The 25,107-nt window shown below is 44.5% G+C and overlaps 1 protein-coding gene across 12 annotated transcripts; it reads right to left on the bottom strand.

The window, feature by feature from the left end:
- Positions 1–229: 229 nt before the first annotated feature.
- tle3b (TLE family member 3, transcriptional corepressor b) lies at positions 230–23,631 on the bottom strand. 12 transcript variants are annotated; one of them, XM_085907088.1, is made up of 22 exons: positions 23,125–23,630; positions 22,595–22,782; positions 22,243–22,343; positions 21,970–22,033; positions 20,948–20,992; positions 15,651–15,713; positions 15,301–15,405; positions 13,834–13,872; positions 11,573–11,776; positions 10,662–10,721; positions 8,481–8,603; positions 7,918–7,968; positions 7,381–7,542; positions 6,449–6,584; positions 5,899–6,077; positions 5,266–5,342; positions 4,643–4,892; positions 3,723–3,970; positions 3,495–3,642; positions 3,256–3,406; positions 1,789–1,865; positions 230–1,568 (listed from the first exon to the last, which is right to left on the bottom strand). In XM_085907088.1, the coding sequence occupies exons 2-22, from the start codon at positions 22,616–22,618 to the stop codon at positions 1,461–1,463; spliced, it is 2,415 nt and encodes an 804-aa protein (XP_085763214.1). In that variant the 5' UTR covers positions 22,619–22,782; positions 23,125–23,630; the 3' UTR covers positions 230–1,460. The 12 variants fall into 12 exon arrangements, with proteins under 12 accessions (XP_085763214.1, XP_085763215.1, XP_085763217.1 ...); XM_085907089.1 differs by having other exon boundaries at positions 11,573–11,773; XM_085907091.1 differs by having other exon boundaries at positions 11,573–11,773; positions 15,331–15,405.
- Positions 23,632–25,107: the final 1,476 nt, after the last annotated feature.

Genomic DNA, 25,107 nt, shown 5'->3' with positions numbered 1-25,107 from the left:
TCTCAGCATTCATAAGATGTAATTCAGAAGACAGTGATTGCAGACTACTGCTTTTAGGTTGATCTTAGAAATTGGAGGTTTAATTTGTTAGGATAATTTTTTTAAATTGTGGTCCTAACACTCCTTTGAGTGCTTAATCGTGACACGAGTACAGTTTTAAATGTCAATGTAAAAAGCGCCATGGACCCAAATGATGCCCCTTCAATATCTATCAGAAAGAACAAGACAATTTCTACAAAAAGGTTTATTGATTTATTAACAACTATACAATTCTTCCCAGTGCTGACAGCATTTGCTACATACTTTGGTGTGATACAGTGGGAAGTGCAATCCCCCCCACAACACCTCCCCTATTGTTTTCTGTAGGAAAGACTGACATTGGGAGCACAGTGTAAAAAAAAAAAAAAACAGACCGATTCAGTGCTCATGTCAACATGAGCTACACTTGATTCAGTCGCGCGTATTTCTTTTGTCTCCCACGGCTTCATCAAGAACAGGCACTGATCATTTCCTAAAGGACTGAAAGGTGGAGTCAACGACATCGATGACGCCTGGCTGCCTCGGAGTCATGAGCGACCAAACACATTCAATGAATAAAATGCTAAAAGGAAATAAAAGAGGACGCAGATTGACTCCAATGGTTTGGGATGAACTTTTTGACAGTAGCCTCAAGTTAAGAAATGGATGGTGCAATTCTACAACCCTCGTTATGTAAAGTTAGCTAAAAGCACATTGTCGTTAAGTTCATGGCTCCTGCAGTGTTTCCGCTGCTAACTGAGGTCCAAGGGTTTGGCTAAACATTAAACTCCCTCAATCTCTTCTTTTCGATCAGTCTCACTGGGTCCCACAGTGGCACAAATGAGTCACGCAATGCAGATCAGACCACATTATCTTGCAAGAGCACTGAGCTGAAAGGCCATTTAGATGTTCCACAACGTTTTAGTTTACAATGTCCCGTTTCACTGCATCTCGCTGTAAAGGTCAGCTCCAAGAATGTGCTTCAAGGAAACAACAAAAGTGAGTTACAGTTCAAAAGTTCTAATCTATGATTTGCGCTCACATTTTCCGTAAGACGGTGAGGGCCAAAACTTATCACAAGTACACCCAGGACATGAAAATATATATATATTTTATAATATATATAAAAGGTAATTTTATTTAATCCAATATGTACACTTTTCACAAGACATCTGTGGACCATGGTTCTCAGGGCTGAAGCACTGCTTCATTGGGTTAGGCTCAAATACTCCAAAAAAAAAAAAAAAATACAAAAGACAATAAGACACAAAAATGTGAACCGCCCCTCTCCCCCGACAAAAGGTTGCACATAAAAATCAGCTTCCCTGTACCAGATGTATTCAGGGGTGGATAAAAGTCTCGTGTTCCACTTTGCAGATAGATGGCAGAGTCAGGGGGAAGAGTAGTCTCAGTAGAAGTGCTAAAGCAGAGCGAGAGTGTCTCTAGTAGATGACCTCATAGACTGTGGCTTTCTTGTCACCAGAACCCGTCACAATGTATTTGTCATCTGCCGAGATGTCACAGCTTAGGACCGAAGAAGACTCCTTGGACTGTGCAAATAAAACAAGGTCATGTTTAGTACTCCTATTGCATACAGGCCTACACTCATAACATAGATTTGGTTGCGTTTACAAATCCTAAATTTAGACCAAGGGGAAAAAAAAAAAAAAAAGCAGAATCTCAACTCTAGTCCAGACAACATCTATGGAGGAGAATTGCCGTTGTGTAAGATGTTCTGGTTGTTCAATGTGCATTGTCTGATGTTAATACCTGGAATATGCTGGCACCATAGGGAGTCCTCCATGCATTCAGCAGATTGTCCTTCCCCGTGCTTACAAACCATTTACCTGCAAACACAGAATAATTGCCTTCAGAAAATGATCTGGAATCTGGTCTGAGCATTTGGTGACATTTATGTGCTGACGCCGTAACTGTAGCCAGGAGGCAAATGCATAATGACTGAATTTGTCCATCAATGGCCATAAAAACTAATTGGGGAAAATAGCACAACAAACGATCAGAAAAAATCTCATGATGGCGTCCCGCACTATTTCCGCTCAGATAATTATTTAAATCAGCTTCTGACTAATTACCCAAATGACTAGTCAGCTAATGGTGTAATTAATGGCAGCAAGAGCCCGGAAGAAGCACCATTTGAGTGAAACAGCTCTGGAGTGGCTGAAATACGACACAGTGCCGTAGGAGGGATTAAGCCGCTATCTCGCTCAGCTGCAAGTGTTTGTACACATGCCGAATGGTGTTTTTTCATCAGGGTTCCTTAAAGGTTGCAAACAGTTTCAAAAGGTTGCAAGTACTTTTTCTTACAAAGCTGTTTGTGACCATTAGAACTGTCTTTAGGATCGTTTGTGACTTTGAACAAACCCTGACCAAAAATAATGATAATAATAAACTCGACAATCGAGCCATGGGCAAACGCGTGCCAACATTCAACAGCCCACTTGGAGTAGTTTCCTGAGCAGAATTGTTTCCCGACTTTGTTTGTTCCAAAGTAATGTTATTTGACCTTATATAACGTGTACAACAGAGAGTCACTCTGACATAGAAGTACATTCTTTTCCTCAGGTTAAAGTTAATATTTATAACGATTGTCTAAATTACACTTGGCCATGAAAAAAAAAAATATCCAAGCAACCCGAACTCAAATAATGGCCAAGCTGTACTACTGAGGTGAGCTGACATACAGTATGCACATTACCTGCACTACTTAAGACAGGATTCTCAAAATAGCACAGTCTTCTCAATAGCAGTTAAGAACATTAAGGGTTCTTCAGAATGTGAACAGGATTTGTGACCCGGATGTCTCATCTAGCAGATACTTTGCTTACTACTCAACATGTCGAGCTGAGTAATGATGTGTGATTTCTTGAGAACTCCAACTTTCTCTGTGTATTCAAGACTTCTCAGAGTGCTCCCGTGCTCAGCATCAACAACAGAACAGTTTGTCTTCAGTTTTTCTTGTAATTGGCTCTTCTCATTGCAATCTTTCCCTTCAAGACGGTCTTCAAAAAGGCATGACTAAGTCCGGTGATCGGGGATTTTTTTTCCCCTTCCACAACAAGTGGCAAAATGCTCTAATGGTAATTGCACGAGGAAAATAATGAACTTCGCTCTTTAGGTCTGGTTTAAGACAATATTGGACAAACTGACATTGGAAGTTCTTGTACAGTTGGCTAATGAATAAATCTCTCATGTGTACATATGCTTTAAATTTCTCACCACAGTAGGCAAACTTGAGTGAGAGGACGCAACTTTCGTGCAGATGTAGCTGGTACTTGTCAGGCTTAGTGTGGTGCAACACCTCCACATTGCTGCTCTCCATGCCCACAGCCAACCATTCTCCAGTGGGACAGTAGCCTAAGGAGAAGATCTGCAACGAGGACCAACCAAAGCTGACTATGACACTTGCAGGAATCTAAATATTTACTGTTGGCAGCCTGAATGTGCCTGTTCTTCACCTGTGAGGTAAAGTCATGCTGCTGGAGCTGCCGCCCTTCTCTCAAATCCCAAGAGCGGACCGTGTTGTCCAGGCCTCCTGTCCAGAGCTTGGTCCCATCATGTGAAATGTCGATACAGCTGGCTCCATCCGTGTGGCCCTGGAACTGCCTGGAACAAAACGGGAGGAGGGTCCGTGAGGGTCAACTGAATCCGCTTGGACATTTCTATTACCATGTCGGTGTACTTACCTGACAAGAGTCTGATTATGGAGGTCCCACACAGCGATGTTGCCATCCGAGCAGCAGGAGAAGCAAACCTTTGCATCGGGGCTTATGGCCAGCGCGTAGCAGGCTGGGGCGGAGGAAGTAAGCTCCGCCTTAATTCGTGGTGTCTGCGATGCCAAGTCCCAGATGGTCAGTGTGCTGGCCTCGCCGCCCACAATTAGGGTGCGGCCATCAGGCAACAGCTTGCACGAGCGGATGTAATTGTCCCTGTTCTGAAGCACAAACAAGAGGTGAGCATTTTCCGGATAAATGGGGAACATCTTGATCCTTTTTTTCCAGCTACACTAAGAATTGCAAGTATGTGGTGATTAGGACGGAGTTCAACACTTCAATGGACGAGAGCAAGTTTTGGAAAAACCTTTTTGTCTCTCGTGATAAAGTGAAGACAAAGGTGTCAGCTTTAACAAGAGTTATAGGGAAGCAGTCAGGGCAAGAGTCAGGAGCGTGGATGCTCTCAGCCGAATTAAAATAGCACCCTGACGGCTTTATAAGAGCCAATTGCACTCCCGATGCACCTTGAGGATGTTTGCAGCCATGTAAAAGGGGATGAAGGCGCAGTATCAAAATGAGAAATGGAAAGCATTTGGAAAGGAGCAACGAGCTCGGTAATGGCAGACAAGGTCAGCCAATCAGAACATCTTTACTCAGCAGGATTTTTTTCCCCCCCTCCGCAGCAAAGGATTATTTCAGCATAGCGCGGCACCGCCAAATTACTCACATTTCGCTCCCACAGGGACATGGGGTTAAGCTACAGTGGGGATGGGAAACCGGACTCAAGCAACGAGCCGTTATAGCGAGAGTATATAATATATCCCGGCTGCTTGGAGGCCTGTAAGAAAAGGCATTGTGCCATGACTGTGTAAGAAACAATGACAACTAATTACCAGACAGTCAAGTTGGGACACGGGGCTCTTGCTGCCTGGCTGGCTGATGTCCCAGATCTTGACGCAGCCCTTGCCGCCTGTGTAGACGTGACGAGTGGGGTTGCTGATGGTCACAGCGCACACGACTTCCCCGTGGCTCAGTGTGTTGATCTGACGAGCGTGCCGCGGGATGCCCGGGCCTATCAGTGCGTCTGGGGGGAAGGGCACAGGCTGCATCTGACCGTCCGCACTCACGTGAAAAGAATACGCCCTGCAAAAAAAAAAAGCCAGAAGGGGCAAGGAGAGGAGATTAACTTGAGGAATGTATGTCTCTTGTCAGAGTAGCTTTGTCATTTTCACACAGGATGGTGAAACATACAGGATTCACAGAAATAATTCATAACAAGCTGATATATAACCAACGCTTTGTACGAAATTAAGCCAAGTTGAACTGGGAGAGTGAGCTCTACCGAGAATGCGTCATCAGACCAAAAATGGGTCAGAAATTCAAAAAGTGGGCGTTACAGCCTAACTTTGCCGCAAATTGAATCCGTGGTAACCGATATTTATTTCACATCTCAAACTCTTTAGCTCAGTCGGATGATGTATGCACTGCAAGCGACACGAGAGCTTCAAATACTCACGGTTTTCCTCCTGAAATGGAAGGGAGGCTGGTTGGCAGGCCTGGAGCTCTCATGTGGGGATGCGGGTCAAACCCTGCCTGCATAAACAAGTTGAGTAAAGCATGAAAAACAAATGATAACCTGCTGATATAAGTTGGACTATTAAAAGATTCAAAAGGGAAATTACGCCTTCTTTCATCTATCGAAAGCACACGAAGGCCCCATACGGTCGTTTGAAGGCAAATTCCCTGAAAACCCGAGTTTCGACTCGACTGCGAACAGAGAAGCTTTACACAAGATAACACAACATCCCACTTGGTAATACTAATGAAAACCTGGGAGATTTTCAAACATGAGATTCATTTTAGGGAAGCGCCTTTTTCAAGCCTTTAGAATGCTAACTAGTGAACATCAAAGTAATGGGATCTTGGCAGTCTTTGTTCTTTTTCATTACGTACACAAAGCTGTAGCCAGGGGAGCAGAGATATTCGCAGAATTATGGAAATACAGACTGAATACTTAACGTTCCACGAGTCATTTTGCATACACATTGCACAAGCTGAGATGATTAATTCACGTCAACGCTAGTGCCACATTGATGAGTCTGAAGTATGCAAAATGTGGGAAACGCAAGATTGAAGAAGAGATATTTACAATGGGTGAGCGTCCATAAGCAGCGGCGGCGGCTGCCGCGGCACTCATCTGAGGTGAAATCAGACCAGGATAGACACCCGGGCTGGTGAGGGATCCGTTCATCTCGTGATGACCCATCATGGCAAAGGGGGTGGCGTAGGAACCCGCAATGGAAAGGGGTGTGCGAAGGGCAGGGGCAGCTACAGAGGACAAACATCATGTTAGGGGACTTAATAAATAGTTCCACTCAGATCTGAGCTGGATTGAAGTTGTTTGTTGTTATTTGTTTCAATAAGCTTGCATTATTTTAAATTCGAAAACAACAGTATAGTACTGAAAGCTCAGTACTCTAGGACATGACAACATTTGTCCTGACAAGATTTATCACAAAATATTTGAAACAAAATTCTTATTTTAGAAGGGTGTATGAAAGTGGTTGCCCAAGAAGTAGCTCTCAGTTTCAAAAAAGGTGGCTGACCCAGACGATAGAACATAAAGTCAGGTTCATTTTTTCCATTCAGGTATCCAAAATAAGTTTGCAACAGGTCTGGGGCATAAGTATGCTTAATACCTAACGCCTCCATGCCAGGCAGTTTACCCATAGTCAGAGGCCTCAACCCTGGAGTGGTGCTTGTTCCTGGTATAGGTGCCTCATTTCTGGGTGTGGGTGTGTTGGACTTCAGGCTCGGTGTAGATGACTTGTCATTCTAAAACAACAAACATCTTTTACTTGTTTGGCGCATTTATTTGGTCCGGAAATTATTCAGTCTCCCCGCCGAATAAAACCAGCCAGTTACATAAAAAAAATAAAATAAAATAAAAAAGGAGCTGAAAATAGTTCCAGGAAATCCAGAGTGACAATCTGAGCGGATAGCTCAGGGTAATCCAATCCCACACTGGCACTTCATTACAGTCATCGTTTGAGTGGGAGTCAAGGCATAAACCTTTGCTAAGAGGTCAAGCTCGTTAAACATAGCCAGACAAGCTAGACGATGGCCCCAACACTTTGTCATAATGAAGCACCTTCTTCCATCCGCAATCAAGAGAAAAGAGCTGAGCTTCTCAGCCTGGTCAAACACATTAAGGAGGGACGGAGAGAAGGAAGCTGAGTGTCTAGCAAAGGGCTGCTTAGTATCATTCCTTACTGGAACGGTTAATGTCAAACCAGGCCAGGTTACAACATTAGGGGAAACGATGGAAGGAGAAAATCACAAGGAAAATGGAGCATGTCTCAGACTTATTTATAGTCTCAGTGAAGAAGGAATGGCCACTTATTGGCTAAGCCAGAAATGCGATTGAAAGGAGGTTTGATTTCCACTGTGAGCATCGACCCACTGCCTCTTCAAGCCTCTCATTGAAGCCTCCTGCTAAGCCTTCTCAATACTAGTCCTTCAAAACTACCCATTCCATTGTACAAATACCTTTTAGTCCCTCACTTCAAGCCTGTAAGGAGAGCATCTTTTTATTTCATCCAGTCTTTATTTATTTCTAAATGTCCCTCACCGTCATATGGGTGTGGTCCTTTGCTTTGGTGGACGGAGTGCTTCCTGAGGACGCCACCGAAGCAGGACTGTTGGGGGCGGCATCTTTCTTCAGAACCCGTGATTTATCCAGCCCGTTCTCCGGAGGAGAGTGAGCGGGGCTCCCACGCGGGGTGGCCGGGTCCTACGGAGGGAATGAAACGAGACAGACGAGGAGAGAAACTGAGCAAACAGACCGGAGGAAAGCGACTGGCATGTACACGTAGGTCAAACAAACTGGGGCCTCATGTGTAAACACAGATAATATATAGTATACTCATGTGTGCTCTAACGCTCTCATACACAAACACTTCTCATTCACCTGCCGCTCCCTTTTATCCTTGTCTTATTTTACGCATGGCCGCCAAAAGAATGATAACAACGAAATACAATCAACACGAGGACAGACATTTTGGCAACAGTGCGGGCGGGAGGCGTCGATTCCTTCACAGACAGTTGTCGTTAGCAATGCTAACACTGTGGAATGCGGCCGGGCAGCATTGTCTCGATGCAGTCTTACCTCGTTGGAAACGTCCACCACTAAGTCATCGCTCTTGTCTCCGTCGCTATCCTGAAATGAAGGCATGCCGGAGACACTAGTAAATAACCTCTGAAAATCATAAGACAATATTAACCTAAATAGACAAGTTTTTAGTCTAATCAGCAGACTGGTTCATTTAATCCACCGGAGAATTCACGTCAAAAAGTGTTGAGTTATTTAGAATTACATTTTCAAAAATAACATTTCTCATGCATTATCTGAAAGAAAGAAAGAAAATGAGCGAGATGGAAATCACTGCTGACTATCTGGAATTGTCTAGCAATGAATTGTGTTAGTAGATGGCAAAAAAAGTACCACACACTTGTGGGTTGAGTTTTTTTTTCTTTCTATTCCGCTACGGCCTAATTATTCCTTTTACCAAGACATTGAGGACAACAGAATGCTTTCAATTTTGAATTCATCCAATTTTTATGATAGTTCCATGGCCATGTGTCCTCTTACTTTTCTCCATTATTGGTGCACTTTACTTGTGTCATTGGGCCCTTTTGAGTACCTTTTTCATTTGAAGCAAAAAGACTCACATATCTGTTCATGTTGTCCTTGTCGTCCACTTTACGTTTCTTAGGGTCAAGTCCATAATCTGAGGAGCCGCGGTGCTTTTCACTTGCTGCCCGCAGGCTGTCTGATGGCGACACAGAATTATTCTGCCAACAAATACAAAGATGTGTCACTGTAAATTAAATGCTCCAAAAGATTGAAGATCTTTCATTATTTACATCAAAGTAATATTGGAGGGTAAAAAAAAAAACCTCTAGGAAGCTAGCTTCAGGCTGGAGTCTGTCATCTTCCTCTATCATGGTACTGATGATAAGCAAGTAAACACATAAATTGACCGTTTAGTCAAGGAGAGCGCCAGATGCAAGGGACCAAGAAACCACTGCTTCGTCAACTTCTAGCCAACACTTGACTCAACTGTAGACATGACTCTGGCTTCTATTCTTCAAAGCTGTGGCAATGTTGAATAAAAAGCAAGTGCACAGTGGCTCTGGATTGATTTGTCATTGGAGGGTAAAGAAAGACTGGAGGGATGGCCCCTGATGGGCCCTTGATCCATCAATCCTGAACCATGAAAACAGTCCCACCTAAAGCAAAGGGAGCCGAGGACGTTTGTGTTCAAACACACAGAAACATGCCTGAAGCAATTTAGTCATTTAAATCAAACAAGGATATGAGCAAAGGTGGTTTATTATACACTGAGAAACTTGTAGATGAGCAACGCACACGCATGCAAATAAGTAACCCAAATAAATTTACTGCAGGAACACCTGCATGTGTGCAGTATGACACTATAATTTACGATCAACAACTGACAGCAAAGTTGATCGAAAATCTACTACAGTGGAAATGAAAGGTAAAAAAGGTACCACTAAATTAATGTGACAACACAAAGAGCGTATGGGAAAAAAATAGGTCAAGGAAATGAAAGAGAGTCAAATGAAAATAACTTGAAAGCAGAGCTGTGTGGCAATGAGCTTCTGCCCACATAGTGGGAATGCCCTCATGAACTGGCACTTTCCAAGTAACTGCAAAAGGGATCTTTGTAGTCGGGCCTCCGGTGCTGCGGTCAAATACGCTGACAGGCAACAACATTGGGTGAGGAGAGAGAACTCTGAGGGCAGCCCACACCGAAACACGTGCCTTCGTCGGAAAAGAGGAATGAGCAAGAAAAGCGGTCGGGGAAAGAAGTCAGATGAAGGCTAAGTGATGTCTTAGAAAAGGAAGGGAAGCTGCCTCTCCTGGCTCTTAATGACACCACAAACCCTTTGGAAAATGCTTTGGCACAGGCCAGCACATAAAGAGTCAGACTTCCTTCATCCAGCTAAGAACGATTCAGTCATTTCCTACATCTTGCTCAATATATGACAATGTGTGCAGTTAAGTGCTCATTTGAGGCACGGGGAAAGAGACGCATTGATTGATGGAATACAGCTCGTCTTTGTATGCAAGCCGGTGGGTGACCTTTAAAGAGCTGCGCTTGCACTCAATAACCGACGACTTTCCACCTTGTCTGGTGTTGGATTACCTCGAAGCCCGAGTGGAAAGAGGTGTGGCGAGATCAGGTGTGCTGGCACTGGTGGGCGAGTGTCACGACACAAGGCGTAGGCATAGTTTGGCTTCCCTTCAGACATGAGTGAGCCCATTCACAAAGGCCAGTCAATGGGAACGTAATCTGTCCCATCCCATCCAACGGAGCATTACGCTCCAGTTATCGGAGCGCTACGAGGCACTCCAATAAACGGGGACTTTAACATGAGAGGGCAGAGTGATAAAATGGCGTGAGTGGGGTGACTAGTGAACATTGTTCAAGAGGAGTACACCCAAAAAAAAAAAGCACACAAGGAGTATTGGAATAAAAGCTGTTGAAAGGGAGTCAGCCGATGGTAAATCTGCCAGTCGGCACAGAGAGAATAGAAGGACAGTCCAAGTTGAGATGAAATTAAAGGAGCTCGAGCTACCTACTAATCCGCTCTGTCCGATCTGAGTCATTTTCCTCCAGGATTAGATGGCTTTGGACTTTATTTGGTTAGACTTCAATATTTGACTTCAGTCAGCGAATGACCTCCTGCTAGAGCACTCGTATACACAAAATGTGTTCTTACATGGAGAACATGGATTTCGGAGGATCTTGAGTCTGCGTTAGGTACACCTAATCACCAGCAAAGACAGGTACAAAAAAAAAAAAGAGTGGGGAGTAAACGTACCGTGCTCGACTCCCGTTCTTTCAGAGGAATAGCCAGAGGCGAATGAAAAGATGAGGGGCCAGGAGAGAGAAAAGCAAAAAGCAAATTAGTATGGGTGTCACAGGTCTCTGTGCTTTCATCAGACAAAAGTAATACATTATTCAGATCAAAGATTAATCTCATTTCTGATGTGATCAACTGCATAATTCATTTTAATACCTGTGTCTGATAAGGTATCATTAGAACCATTTTATAGGCTATATTTAATACCTTCATTACTGATTAATAAATGTTTCTTAATGCTCAATAGGCCAGTGACAAATTGCTATTTTAAAATGTCTCCAGTTCAGGGTGGTGAATGCTACGGAAGAGGATTAGGGCCAGTGAAGAAAAAAAAACGAGGGGTAGCAGGAAAGTCAGAATTCTGACTTTATTCTCAGAATTCTGACTTTCTGAATGAAAAAGTCATTTTTTTGACTATTTCTTCTCAGATTTCTCGGATCTGAGAAAATCTCCGAAAAGTCGGAATTCTGACTTTAAAGTCAGAATTCTGAGAAAAAAAGTCAGAATCCTGTCACCCCTCGTTTTTTTTTTCTTCACTGGCCCTAATCCTCTTCCGTAGAATGCAAATTGCACTACGGTCAATTAACTGCACCGTAACCTGTAAACCAATTAAACACGCTCCCCACCCACCCCGTTTAATCTACTCAACCAGATTACATGTGAGTGAGTGAGTGAGTGAGTGAGTGAGTGAGTGAGTGAGTGAGTGAGTGAGTGAGTGAGTGAGTGAGTGAGTGAGTGAGTGAGTGAGTGAGTGAGTGAGTGAGTGAGTGAGTGAGTGAGTGAGTGAGTGAGTGAGTGAGTGAGTGAGTGAGTGAGTGAGAGTGAGTGAGTGAGTGAGTGAGTGAGTGACAGCGGGTGTGCACCTCACCTCTGTGCTCCAGGTCGTGATGGTTCTTCTCATCCTTGACAGGCAGGTGCGCCTGGCTGCCGAGAGCACCGAGTGCAAGCAGGCCAGAGCCAGCACCCGTCACAGGGGGGATGCCGGGTGGCTGTAAACCCGAAGGGTGCGGGGGCAGTTGCACAGGTGGTCCGTGGGCCGCGTGGGAGAGGTGCTGGGCCTGTAGCTGCTGCTGCTGAAACAAATAGGGGGAGGCAGGAGGGAAGACAAGAGGACACGTGGGTTGGCTGGGAAGTGAATCCTTGAATGGCTGCACTCTATCTATGCATGCTTACACCAACATTTATTTCCAGGCCAAACCATTTATGGGTAATAATAGCAAGATGACGGTGATCGCTAACAAGCTGATCCAGCTTATTCACTGAATGGAAAGCAATTCACTTCACTATTGTGGGCAAATATCTTGTGGCCTTTCCTTGCATATCATTTTTTCCACAATTCAACCCGTGAAGGAGAATGACAGCTGGTTCATGACATGCCCAGCTTGGCAGTTTTGTTCGCAACAAAATAACAACGTCAACAACAAAAGCTATTAAGTAGCTATTACAAGAAGATTAGCTTTGACCGAATCTTCCACATTCCTGGGGTAAGTGGTCTAAAATGTTTGAGCTAAGTCCAGACTAAGATGGAAAAGTACAGTTCCTCCCCACCAATCTTATTAAACCTTTCCAGTATGGACCTTGCCTTGTTCTCAAGGACACAGTGATGATGTATCAGAAGCATTTAAAGCAAAGACTTTTTCAAAATCTTCAGATGTCCAGATTGGAGTGCTCTGAATCAAGCCACAATGAATCAATGCTTTTAATGGAGAGGTACGTTTAAACACTTTGGTCAGCAGTCATTCCAAAAAAATGAGAGCAAAATCAGCTCGGTTAAAACCCTTTGGAGCACAGTCATACGCATGCGGACCCACAACCCCCAAGAGGCCTCAGAAGTCTTTCTCTATAGAAAAGGCAGTCCGGGTAAAGTGAGTCGACAGTCACTTTAGTCACAGAGTCAGAGTCGAGTTGAACAGCCAGTCAGGCAAAGGGAAGCAAGTGCAAGCTTACAAGGTTAAATAACACTAAGCGCATCCATTAACAGCTCACAAAAATCATGACTGCTATTCTGATCGTGGATGGGATCGCCATGACCTCATCCATACATGCAATGCAGGAAATAGACTAGCATTGGAGTCATTACACAAAAGTTTCTTATAAATATGGAACTTGTTGAATATGAGTTAGTTGATTTTTTTTCTTGAAGTAGAAACAAAAACAAAGCGACTAAAATGCTTGACAGAGTCGATCGAGTAAAACCTGACTCGATAAAGTCAGGATCAGGTTGCAAAAGACCAATAAGCACAATTGACATTGGACTAAAACAGAGTCATTTTTTTTTAGAGAGCCTGATAAAATGACCACTAGTCCTGTTTTTCAAACTAAACATGGAAGCATTTTGTAAATGAAGGCAACTGAGAGACAGCACTGCTAAATGTGCACATTGCTTCCTACGAGGTGACAAAATGTAAACAAAAGAGACAAAAGTGTGGTGAGACAGAATCAGTCGCTAACAAGAGGGTGGAAGAGTGAGCATGGGATTGGGGCATGGGCATCCCTATTCAGTGCGCCTAATGAGGAAAAGTGTGCAGGGATCGTTATCAAGAAGCCTCATTAGTAAAATGTGGTTGGGCAGACGAGTGAGGAAAAGGGCGAGAAAGGGAATGGGGGAGGGCGGAAGTGAAATAAATTGCTTCCAATTCAATATTCATGGCTAAAGAGCTGGTTCCCTTTCACTCTTATCTTTTTTCATTATGCGTAAACGCCATTGCAGCCCAGGCAACTTCCACAGGAAACAGGCAATTAAAGTTAACTAGGCGAAACCGACTCCCTGCAGAACACAACAGGCGTCGGGCGGAGCGAGCAGCGTCAACACCAGCACCAGCACAAAGCAGCTGGCACACAAGCTTAACAAATGGCACAATGATCATTGATCAGCACATTAGCTACCTAAAAACACACCTAACTGATTACACAAATTAATCAGCAGCAAATGTGTATGCGGCTTTTGACTACCAAGTAATCATCTCGTCTCCTGCAAACCTCCGATACCCGCCCAACACGGACGACTGACGAGACACCAAACACACAAATCAAGCATCATCCTCAACATCTTCCTTATGAAAAGCGATGCATGTTATTTTGCGGGCAAGCTGGATTAAACAGATACGTAGTGCTTTGAAGCATTTCTGACCATGAAGGTTGGATAGATACAGTGAGGCGGCTGCTGCTTCTGAAGGACAAAAGAGGACAGGAGGAACAGATTCAGACAAATGAAGAGAAACATCATGTAGCATTGCCAACTTAAGTACACCTCTGTGAACCGAGACGCAACGTCGCCTAGCATGATTTGAATGCTAACGTGTAGTTTCAGGATGGAAAAAAAAAAATCAAGACAACGATAAGTGACGTTCTCATACACACAGTTGGTACTGGTCATTGCGATGAAAAACATTCAGCTATGCTTTGAACATGGTGAAAACACAAAAATGTCTCTAGTTTGATTGGATCTTGGTGAGCCAGTTTTGGAATGTCAAGTCGGCAGAGAGATTGATTACCTGCCACGTCTGCTAGCAAATAATAAAGCTTTTCTTTCCTCTGCCTGCGTTCTGTCTTTTCCTGCCCATCTGCAATTAAAGAAAGGTCATTCCTGTTGCTGACAGACTGACCTCTTTCAAGGGAAAATAGGAAGTAATTATCTCTAAAACTGGGGGCTGTGCTCGGGGCTCATTTTGTTTAATCGAATTTCACTATCCACCTCTCATTAGACTTGACCCCCTGCCACTGGGACAAGCTAACCACTGACTAACCTCTGCTACAGAGAGGGACTAATCAAAAGGGTCACTCTAACATCTGGGTCCAAGCTGGCTATTAGGAAGCGTCTAGAGCTTAAATAAAAGCAGATGGAGGACCAAATAAGTAAAAGGTTTCGTTGGCTGGAGAGCAATGTTGGCTTGTAACTATTAAAAGGCCAATTACTGGTTTTTAAAGTGCAATTAGATTGCTGCCCTTGAATCAAAATGAGGAAAATACAAAGTTGAAGTGAGGCCCCAAACACGGTCAAAGCAAGCAAAGCTTTTGGCTCATAAATAGCATTGGCTCTGATCTTACTCGTCGTAAGAAAGACCATTAGCTTACTGGGGACGCGAGGCAAGTCTGTGAGCTGGAACCTTAAAGCTAATCGAGGAGCAGCCATGACAAACAATATCGAAATTGGTGCTGGATGATAGTAAATCTGATGTAATCTACGTTGATTCTGCCGTGGAGGGAATAAGTGAGATCTGCTTTGTAAACATTGTAAATCATAGTAAACATCAGAACAATCAACATGCTACCACACTGAAATCAGAGACAAGTCTGCACTTGTAAAGAGGAAGTTGTGAAGTTCAGTCTGAATGTTCAAACGCTACTGCCTGGTTAGATGATAATAACAAATTGAAACTAACAAAGCCGTTTTTGTCTTCCTCAATCTGTTGCCCTTTCCCCATTTGTCTTAAGCGTACGGTGAAAGCAAAACCCGGGCCAATTGAAATCTTAACGCGGCACGCTTGAATATCAACAGTACTATTTGTCTTGGTTAAGGGTGCCAACACTCCTCTCTACGTGCGGGTTTGTCTTTGTTCTCAGGTGGAAAAAAAGAAAGAAGAGTGGGTATACACACGGTGAGAGGCAGATTGGGAAGTCCACGTACCCCGATGATAGCATTCAGCTCAGTCATTGTCACCTGTTTAGCTCGCTCAACAGCTTGAGCAACCTGCTGTTGGTGCTGCAAGAAACAAACCAGGAAGAAAAAGCATTATTTACACTGGAAACAAAATGAGGCCAACAATTATCCAGTATATGTCAAGGTTTTGAGTTTCAAGCTTGGTTATTCCCAATTATCAAGGTGTGGTAACAATAACAGTCAAAGTTGTGGAGACCCTCTGAGGTAGGTCATCCCGATTGCATCGTGTTTGACTTTTGGAGGTTCCACTGTTCTTGTGAAAATGAGTCGCTTGGCGCTGGACCTACCTCTTGTGACAAGAACGGCATTATCTGAGCCAGGATTGCATTGAGGCGTTTGGCAATTTCAGTCTACAGGAAAAAGGAGACAAAAATCTTACTTTGGGCAGTTTATGTGTTTACAATGAGCACAGAATGGATTTGAATGAAGCAGTCAGACAATACAACAAAACGTGGCATTCATTTTGTACAAATTTCTTCAAGGTTCACTCGGATCAGGGATAGCCTTAACTAAATTGGAGAGAAAGAAATGTACGTCACACTCTCTACTGCCGCCATTAGACTCAGCCCTTATATAATTAGGAGGCTGAAATATGCTAATGCCATCTGGCTGGAACGAAACTAATGAGGCCCATACTTCATAATTACTGCCCATAGAGAGCTTGGGGCAGGCTGAAGCAGTCATCTTAAGTCTCGGACGCTATCTATCACGGGCACATTTGGTATCGACCAGATTATTAGCTGAGAGAGGAAGGCCATCATAAGGCACATAGTTCGGTGTTGTATTTGGATGAATGGAGCTTGCGCTGCCTGCCCACGGCACTTAGATGTCCCAACATATTCCTTTAAAGCGAATGTAGCTTTTAAACCTTTTTTTAAAATCTGTACTTTGCAGAGAATGAGGAGGGGATGAAGACAAGCAGAAAAGCTTAAAGAGGGGTAGCCAAGGTTGCTGACGTGAAATGTTTTGATTTGACGGCGAGCTAATGTGGTTTGACTGAAGCCAGGGGAGGTGAACTAATTGATTCTGAGAGATTAGCAGTAGAGGCCCAGCAGGTGTATGTGCCGCATTCCACTCCTTTTCAACCTTAGACTTGTTTGACGGTCAAAGTGGATGGGAAGAGACAGCAGCTGCCATTGGCCTTTTCTCACAAGCCTTTGTGTCACTGTTCATTTTGCAGCAGAGGCGGTGGGGGTGGGGCGAGCAGGACCAAAAAATAAAAGCACGGAATTACCTCGGTGTTCTGTCTGACCTGTCTCACAGTGTTGTCTCTCTTCATCCGGCCTCCTTCATCCTACCAACGGCCCTCCTTGTTAGGGAGTCTCCACTACACCCTTCCTCCACTTGCTCACGTGACATTCCCCCCCACCCCCACCCCCATCCAACATCTGTTGCTGGGGCAACACTATCTGGCAGAAATGATCATTATGTAAATGAGACCGGGGTCCTGACCAGAACAGCCCGTAAAATCATATTAGGAGGCGCGCAGAGGAAGGTCATTAAATTGAATTTTCAGCCTGTCGATGTGATCGGCACAGGAAATTAATGAGGGATAACTGGGGAGCGAGCGGCTAAGTGAGGAGGGGCCTGACAAAAAAAGGACGACAAGAGAGGCAACTCATTAACAGTCATCATTAGCGGGGGGGGGGGGGGGGGGGGGTGGATGCAATGACACACAGTAGGATTAGAGTGTTTCACCATCACGCCACTTGTCTGGAAACGGCTACAAGGGGAGCAAAAAGGAGTGAAGAGAAAACAGCGGCGTGCCGATACGCTCGGCTATTAAAGCCACAACAAACCAAAGCGACATTGAAGCCACTCATAGAGAACATCCATTTGTTCACAGTAAACAGCCCCGACAAAGACACTACACGGAGCCATCCCGGAATCTATTGGCCATGTCGTCAAATGCACCGGCAGATCCGGAGCGCCGGGTGTTTTCAAAACCACTACTCTCACAGGAGAAGGAATCCCAGATCCAAACATTCATTTGAGCGTGTCGCCAACTTCCCTCACGACATTTGCCTCCCAATCTTGGCAACAGGGCGACAAATTTGTCAAAAATATGAAGACTTCGCAGCGCTAAATGCAACTCAAGTAAACTATGAGACAAGAAGAAACATTTTCAAATGGACTCGCTAAGTGACCACTTACTTACTTTTCACAATATCTACTTTGAAGGAAAAAAAAAAAAAAAAAAAAAAAACAGCTAGTAGGCTTACATGACTGACTGACAGATACCTATATTCAAATTTCTCACTGCCGCTTCAAAGCGAAGACTTGTCGCCGGGCTTTTAGCGGCAGGGATAGGCACTGGAAAGCGTTTATTGTCACTTGAAATCGTTGAAAACAGAAGCCTTGGAGGGCGACGGGGGCTTTTCGCTGCAGTTCCACAATTACAGGTACTCAGGGTTGTTTAGCAGGAACACAGCATGGAGAGTTCCCTCGTTCGCTCGCTCGCTCTCCACCGTGTCCCTCTGTCAATGGTGCGTTGAAAGCCATTTGGCTGTTTGTCGCGGCAGGCATTAGTCCCCGAGTGGAGAGCAGAGATGAGGATTCAATTGCAGAGGAAAATAAGTGGCATGTGATGTGGGAACTTGTTTGGGAATAGTCTTCTCAGCTAGAGCACAGGAAGAAAGAGCCACTAAGTGTCGAGGTGTCTTGTTCATTCAAAACGCTTTTTGCAAAAGTGTCATTTAATTGTGAGCGCATACGTGGAAACCTCAAATGAAGTTCTTCCGGAGGAGCTCATGTATTTTTGTCCAACATTTTTTTTTGCGGTGCCACTGGCTGGAATCATCAAATACACTAAGCCAATGTTGTTCTAATGCTCTCTCCGTCCTAAGCCTTTCATAGATTCGGACAAAGCGTCGCTTCCTCTCTACTCCAACAATCATGATGATCCAGAGGTTGGGAGTACAAAAGCCCAAAGGCACACCCTCCAAGCCGACCGCTCCCCTTTGCAAGGCTACCAAAATAAAGCACGGACCCCCAGTAACCTCATCAACCTCCCTTGAGAGGCAGTGTGTGTGTTCACCGACTTAGTTTGTTTTGGCTTAGAGACAGGTCGCCCATCATCACCTTGGCAAACAATTCCAGGAATCCGCTATAAATTATTCATTTGCGCAAGCTTGCTTTCTGCTGCTCTTCGCTCTTCCTCACACTCTCTTTTTTCTCCATTTAGGAAACCAATATGCCTCTTGCTGGAGCGCTTCCAAAACCAAGTTAGGACATAATACGTACACAGAACAAAAGCAGACTCTTCCGACAAATGTGTTTTCTCTCCATCTCCTTATGGAATTGACAAGTGACATCTAAATGCATGTGCCGGATAAACAGGTACAATAAGCGAAAACAATGGTAGTGGAAAAGGAGCGCGAGCGCCGCCGCAAAGTCGGCAGGGCACGCCGCTGAGGCAGCCTAATGAGCCGCGCTAATTAAAATCACTTATTGACAGCAAGTGAGGGTGATTACCTCCAGCGTGAAGTCTTTGCCATCATAGCAGACACTGTCAAAACAAATTAGCCCCTGTCAGCCACTGAGCTCTCCTCAGCTCTGCGGACGGACGTGTGCTTTGGTCAACATATCGCCGGCATTACCGTGTCAGCGATAAGAGTATTTATTTATATGCACAAGGGTGTGAGCTCCTTACTGCGCTTCTCAAATCTGCTTTGTTACTGATAACAACAAAAGCCAGTTGATGTCTTTTTGTTCCACACTGCAATAAATCTTCCAGGCCGGGCAAAGTAATATGGCTGCCTGCATCCAATAATCCAAGGCTAGGGGGCTGTCCATTTACCTCTCGCTGATGTCATCACAAACATTCGCTCATCAAGCTCGAGATAGATAAGGGGGGGGGAATCATGCATTATTCAGGAGGCTCCGTTGACACCGGCAGGCTTTATTGATAAAATAAAAGGACACACACACACACGGGAGAGGAGCAGTCGATTAACTCATTTACCCTGAAGCTTCTCGCTCCTTTCCTCTTCCTTCTCTTTTGCCACTTTAACGCTGTTGTTTTGTACCGCCACCATTCAAAGGCAGCCACCCGCAGTGGCCGACCCGCAACGACACTCAAGATGGGAGGGAGCGGAACCTGCTCCTCCAAAACATACAGCGCATGACCACAAAAATGGCAATGGCTGATAAATGGTGTGGTAGGCTGCCGTTCCAGCTGGCTTTTCCACTGATGCCATTAACCTTCTAGATTCGTCTCCATAGCTGCCCTCACGCTCCCTCCGACTATCATACATCATATTGAAGCGCTAACGACAGCGGGGCCATCGTTCACGTCACATCAATGGGGTGCCGGGGTTAGCCGGGAAACCAATGAAAGAGAACGGGGAGGAAGTGGAAATGATGGCAGGAAACACAATGCAACAATGAAAGAGAGAGAGACTATAAATGAATGAAAATGAAATGACGCCTGATGAGACAACATAGTGATGAGGGCTTGAGGGTTAAAAACCGATACGAACGGAGGAAATGCCGTTTAAATATCATCTGGCTAGATTTTTTTATTTAGCATGAATTGCTATCAACAAAGTCTCCTCACTCATCATACTAAACCTTAACCCAGAGGTGAAACGATGAATCGACAATAAAACGATAACCAAATTAATACATTATGATTTTGATCATGAGCGTTAAGAAATTATTATTATTATTATTATTATTATTTTTCTAAATTGTCCAAACCCTTTGAATTTCATTTGAGCAGTTAATGTTCTCCAATAGCTGTCATCCTCCATGAAAGTAGACGAATGATATTAGTGTTGAATAAAACCAAAACATTTGCATTTACATCATCGCATTTATCGATGAAACGACAAAATAATCGACAAATTAAAATGAGTTACAATTATTCAAATAAGTGCGAGTTGCAGCCTTCCATGTAACCAAGGCGACATTCCTTATTCAAAGGATACGCTTTTGGTTCAGATCCAAAGTCAAGCTCCAATCAAAAAAACGCTGCAATGCCCAGTCAAGATGTATAACAGATAGATTTTATAAGATGGTATGAATTGGGGGGAAAAAAAAGACACAAACCATGCCTGAAGTCTGAAATGCGGGCACTATCTAAGGACTTTGACATATCGGACTCTCATCTCCTCTTTTGCGAAGCACGGCCATTGTACAGAAGTACTAATCACGTTCTCCTTTTCATCTTCAGCCGTAGCCTACAGCACCATGCCCGCCCGCCCGCCCGGTGCAGGATGGCAGCTAAACTAATGAGCTTTTTGTGCATCTGGAACAAGGCGAGGGAGCAAGATTACAACACAGAGACGTGCACAGACGCACAAGAGAGCATTCAGACGGGACGCTAAAACACATCCTCTCAGACAGTCTGCCAAATACTTCACTTTAATCTTATCAAACCATCCCCATCAGGCAGCGTGGCCTTCATGTTGTTGTTTAGCCTGTCAGCATTTTCACTACAGAAAGCCAGTGTGTGCCTCCTGAAGGCATTCTAAGATGAGGGTAGGAACTAAGGTCAGATGCGTGCGTGCACTCCACAAAGACCGGAGGGACAACAAGATTGTTTTGGCTAAACACAGACCGGGGCGATATGGCTACATACCTGTTTGTGCATCTCAATATTGAGCCCGTAGGACATCTCGTAGTACTGCAGGCCAAAGAGAAGACAAAGCATTAGGACGTGCTAATGCTAACCGCTGCGCGTGCGCCAACATCAAGACATACCACTCGAGGCTAAATTCTAAAACTGCACCGAATTATCTTGCCTCATTAGAACAATGTGCATCCGGACTGACACAAGAGTTACTCACACCTGATAAACTTTTTTTTTTTTTTGCTTATTGTGGTCAAAAGACATCAGTGGGATGTATTTACTGCTTACTATACTTAACATAGTGTGAATTCAAAGTGTACTGGCTTGTTCATATAAAGAACAAAGCGTAAAGCCTGTAAATTACAATCAACGTGATTGTTTTGATTGGAACTGGTTGAATTAAAAATAGATGGATTTTGACTGGCCAATTGTCTAATGATAAACAGTGCTTGACGTCAATCTTAACATGTGGATCTTGGTTGGATTGGGCTCCAAGTTGATGATTTGAAATATCTCTTAAAATAGACACATGACCTCTATTATCTCAGGGGCTGATGAAAAACACACCAAGTGCCCCTTCATATCTCGGGACCCCTTGGGTGTCAGGAGTGTCACGTTGGGATAGTTAAGGAGAGGGTGGGGGGGGGGGAATACAGAAAACCCTTTGATTCGTGCTCAAAGCCTGCAGAGCGACCATTAACCCGCCGCAGGTCACGCTTGGTGTGTTGGGAAGGGTCGCGTCGGGTCATAAACAGGACCCTGGGGGGAGGGGGTCGTCACACCCCGCAATCAATAGACGGGCATTTGACCCCTGCTCGAGTTTCAACTGCTCCTCGCCCTGCCCCAGCTAATCCAATGAATACACAAACGTGGTGAGTCAACAACTCCGCAGCAGGCACAAGCGCTAACACGGCGTCTGCAAAACATCACGACTCGACACCACCTGTGACCGCTTACCTGGGGCTAAAGGGAGGATCGGCGGGCGGGCGGGCGCTCACTCAAACCGACATCTTGACAACAATTCTGCTTACCATGACGTAGTGGCGCTGCATCTCCGTCTTCTCGTTGGCCAGTTTGTCGTATTCCACTTTGAGACTTGAGAGGGAAGGATAAATATTTGATTACATACTCCATTTGTGGCAATGGCAATCACCGTTTAGCTGGTGTTGTCTCATTCATAAATTGGCCATCTTTAATTAGCCGAGTTGTACTTAAAGCTATACACAAAAAAAAGAAAACATTGCAAGCTTTCTCTACTTTCCAGCTGGAAGCAAACATGTTTATACAAGTAGGTTCACCGTTACCTGTGATATTGAGCCTGCAAGAACTGAAATTCGTCTTTGATTCTGTCACACGACTCTGCCACGGTGAATTTGAAGCCGGGCTGCCCTGGCTGGTGAGGTGCCTGTAAAACCAAAACAACACTTTGGTCAATGACCTCCAAGTTCCTCTGTACAGACTTGATCAAACAGATGCAATGTGCACAAATGCTCAATACGCCTATGCAGGAATGCATTTGAATCCAAAAGACATATTGAAACAGCAACTGATTTCGGAGGCACCAGTCTCGCCAAGTAGCAAGGTGTGTTGTAGCTCCACACTGAGGAGGCTACCTGAAAGGACTTGTCAATTTCCAAATCAAACACAGCTACTTACCGGATGCCGGCCTTGTGGATACATGTCTGTCCTTCACGTGAGGAAACCGGTTGTTTTCCTGTGTTTTTCTTCAAGTAACCCGAGTGCAGTAGCTCACCACCACCCCCTCCCAGGGTGGCGCGGGATGGCGGCGGACAAAGTACCGTTCGCGGCTGCGAGGCGCTCAGTCATCGAAGCTCTCACTTCTCCTACACACACACACATACACAGCAGTGTGGAAGTGGATCACACCTTCTTTTTTTCCACATATCGTGGATATAATTCCAGCTCATCGAATAAGTCAGAAGTGAGAATAACAACGCTCCAGTGTATATACACTGATAGTTTGGATCACACCCTTGGTGGAAACACTTGTTTCCTCGTATCTAACGAGTTGAGAAGGCGTTCAACGAACACGCACACGCGATCTCTCGCTCTCAGTGGGTTTATTCTAGTGGGCTATGCCTATACACAGGGAACAAAGTCAGTGCACGCGCACCGCCGCGCGCACGTTTTTCTCTAGCGGATATGTAATGTCGCACGCTTTTTACCTTTTGTCTCCAGTGACTCCCTCGCCTCCCCTCTTGCACAGGTTAATTTTTAATATCCACAAACAGGTCGTTGCATATCCTTCATTCGCACAAGTCCCCACAGAGAAAGCAAGAAAGAAATATCCGCTCCTTTTTTGCTTGACGTCGTTTTTCGCTCCTCCACGGTGTGCTGTTTCAGACCTCCCTGGTCCCGTCCTCCGTCTGTCCAGCTGGACTATGAAACCCCCTTCGATATTGTGGGAGGAAACACCTTCAAATAAAGGTTATATTAAATCCAGTAGTAGTCAAAGTAGCTTCCAAGGTGTCCCGTGGATGGTTGTCGGGTAATTGCACATCTAGAATTTTTTTTTTAAATGTCCTTAGTTATGAAATAAAGCACAGGGTAGCATACACCCGCTTCCTCCGTCGCGCGTTGTACCACACACAGACTGAGTACTGACACGAGGACGCGACTGACGTGAGAGGACCACTCGCTAACCAATTGGGTACTTTAACCAATGAAAACGAGCAAATCCCACGTGGGGTGGAGAAATCAACCGTTGTTCCGATTGGTCGGTGACATGTGAGCTCACAAACTCGCCATTTTGGATGTGAAGTCAAGACAGCTATCGGTGTGTCCGACAACTTGTTCAAAACAAAAATCATTTCAATATCAGTGCACTCTGGTCATTGATACATAAAAACAGCGAGAGACTGTGTGCAACAGTGCAAAACATACTCAACATGATCGTTTTCCCTCATGGCTATTCTGCTGTTAAACATTACACGTAAATAACATAAGCTTTAATTCCCCACGATGTGAGAAGCGCCTATTTCGCAACAGCGTTTCCATTAACAGGCTGAAATTGATCGACCAATTTCAAATGAGACCTCAAGCATCTCCAAGCTTTCTCTTTATCAGCAAATCAGCCCGCGACGTACAACGCGTCTGTTCTTGAGGGCATCAGCCTATGACGTGTGCCTTCAATGCACAAACCCCACGTGGGTCGACCCGCCCCCCAAGCAACGCATTTTATCCAATAAGCTTGCAGCTGTCTTCTTATACTGCTTGTAATTGGACCAGTGTAGTAGAAGCTGTCAGTCAAACACGCAGCGCTGTCAATTAAACCCACGTTGGATTCGGCGCTGACAAATGCCGGCGTTCCTCTCCCTCCTGCCTGCGAATAGAGGCTGGAATGGCTGCTTAATTAGCTTCGAATGGCTTTTCCTTTCAGCTCAAACAATCTGTCAGTACCATGTGGTAAAAAGAGCTTTGCATAAAACAAAAGCAAGGGGGGGAAAAGCCAGTAGGGGCTAAATATCAGGATAATTCCACTTCCCCCCCCCCCCCCCATGAAAACGTTTTCTGTAAAACAAAGCTTTTACCTCGCTCAAACATTGGCTTCTTGCAAAGTTGCGTCCTTACTCTCATCCAAAAATGTTCAATTTCTTTATCTGGGTGGTATATTTATGTGCAAAACCACAATGTGTCATAATGGGGATGAAGACGTTTGACAGGACGAGTTAAATAAATGAAATATGTGAATCTTTCAAACAGTTGTGTGGGGGGAGTTTAGCCCTGAATATGTCAGACTGATTGTACCACATGTATAAATTGTCTAAGTTGGAGTCAATCATAACTAGAGTACCCCTTCCATATTGCAAAACTGACAGCGGTTCATTTTCTGGCATGTTCAAATGTCTAAGTAACACAACAAAGTATTTTGCTATTTGGATTGGAATGATTGGTTTGATCTGATGCTTTTGAAATAAATATCCATTCTATCATTTGTACCCTTGGCTTTCACAACAGGATATTATTGCATTTGAAATGTGCTGCTTTTCTACACCTTATAGTGAAGATTAAAGACAACAACTCATAATAGTAATGCTATTTTCGACGACAACTGGTGGGGGGGCTTTGACTTCACTAAAAGTCATGAGGTGTATCACAATTTGAACACAATGTAGCATGGTGCAAACTGGAGCTGTTGCTAAGCAACA

The sequence above is a fragment of the Syngnathus leptorhynchus genome, chromosome 3 (genome assembly GCF_054491065.1).
Source record: "Syngnathus leptorhynchus isolate UIUO chromosome 3, UIUO_Slep, whole genome shotgun sequence".
Lineage (NCBI taxonomy): Eukaryota > Metazoa > Chordata > Actinopteri > Syngnathiformes > Syngnathidae > Syngnathus > Syngnathus leptorhynchus.
Note: the sequence above shows the minus strand (reverse complement) of the source record. Positions and strands in the feature narration are given on the sequence as shown.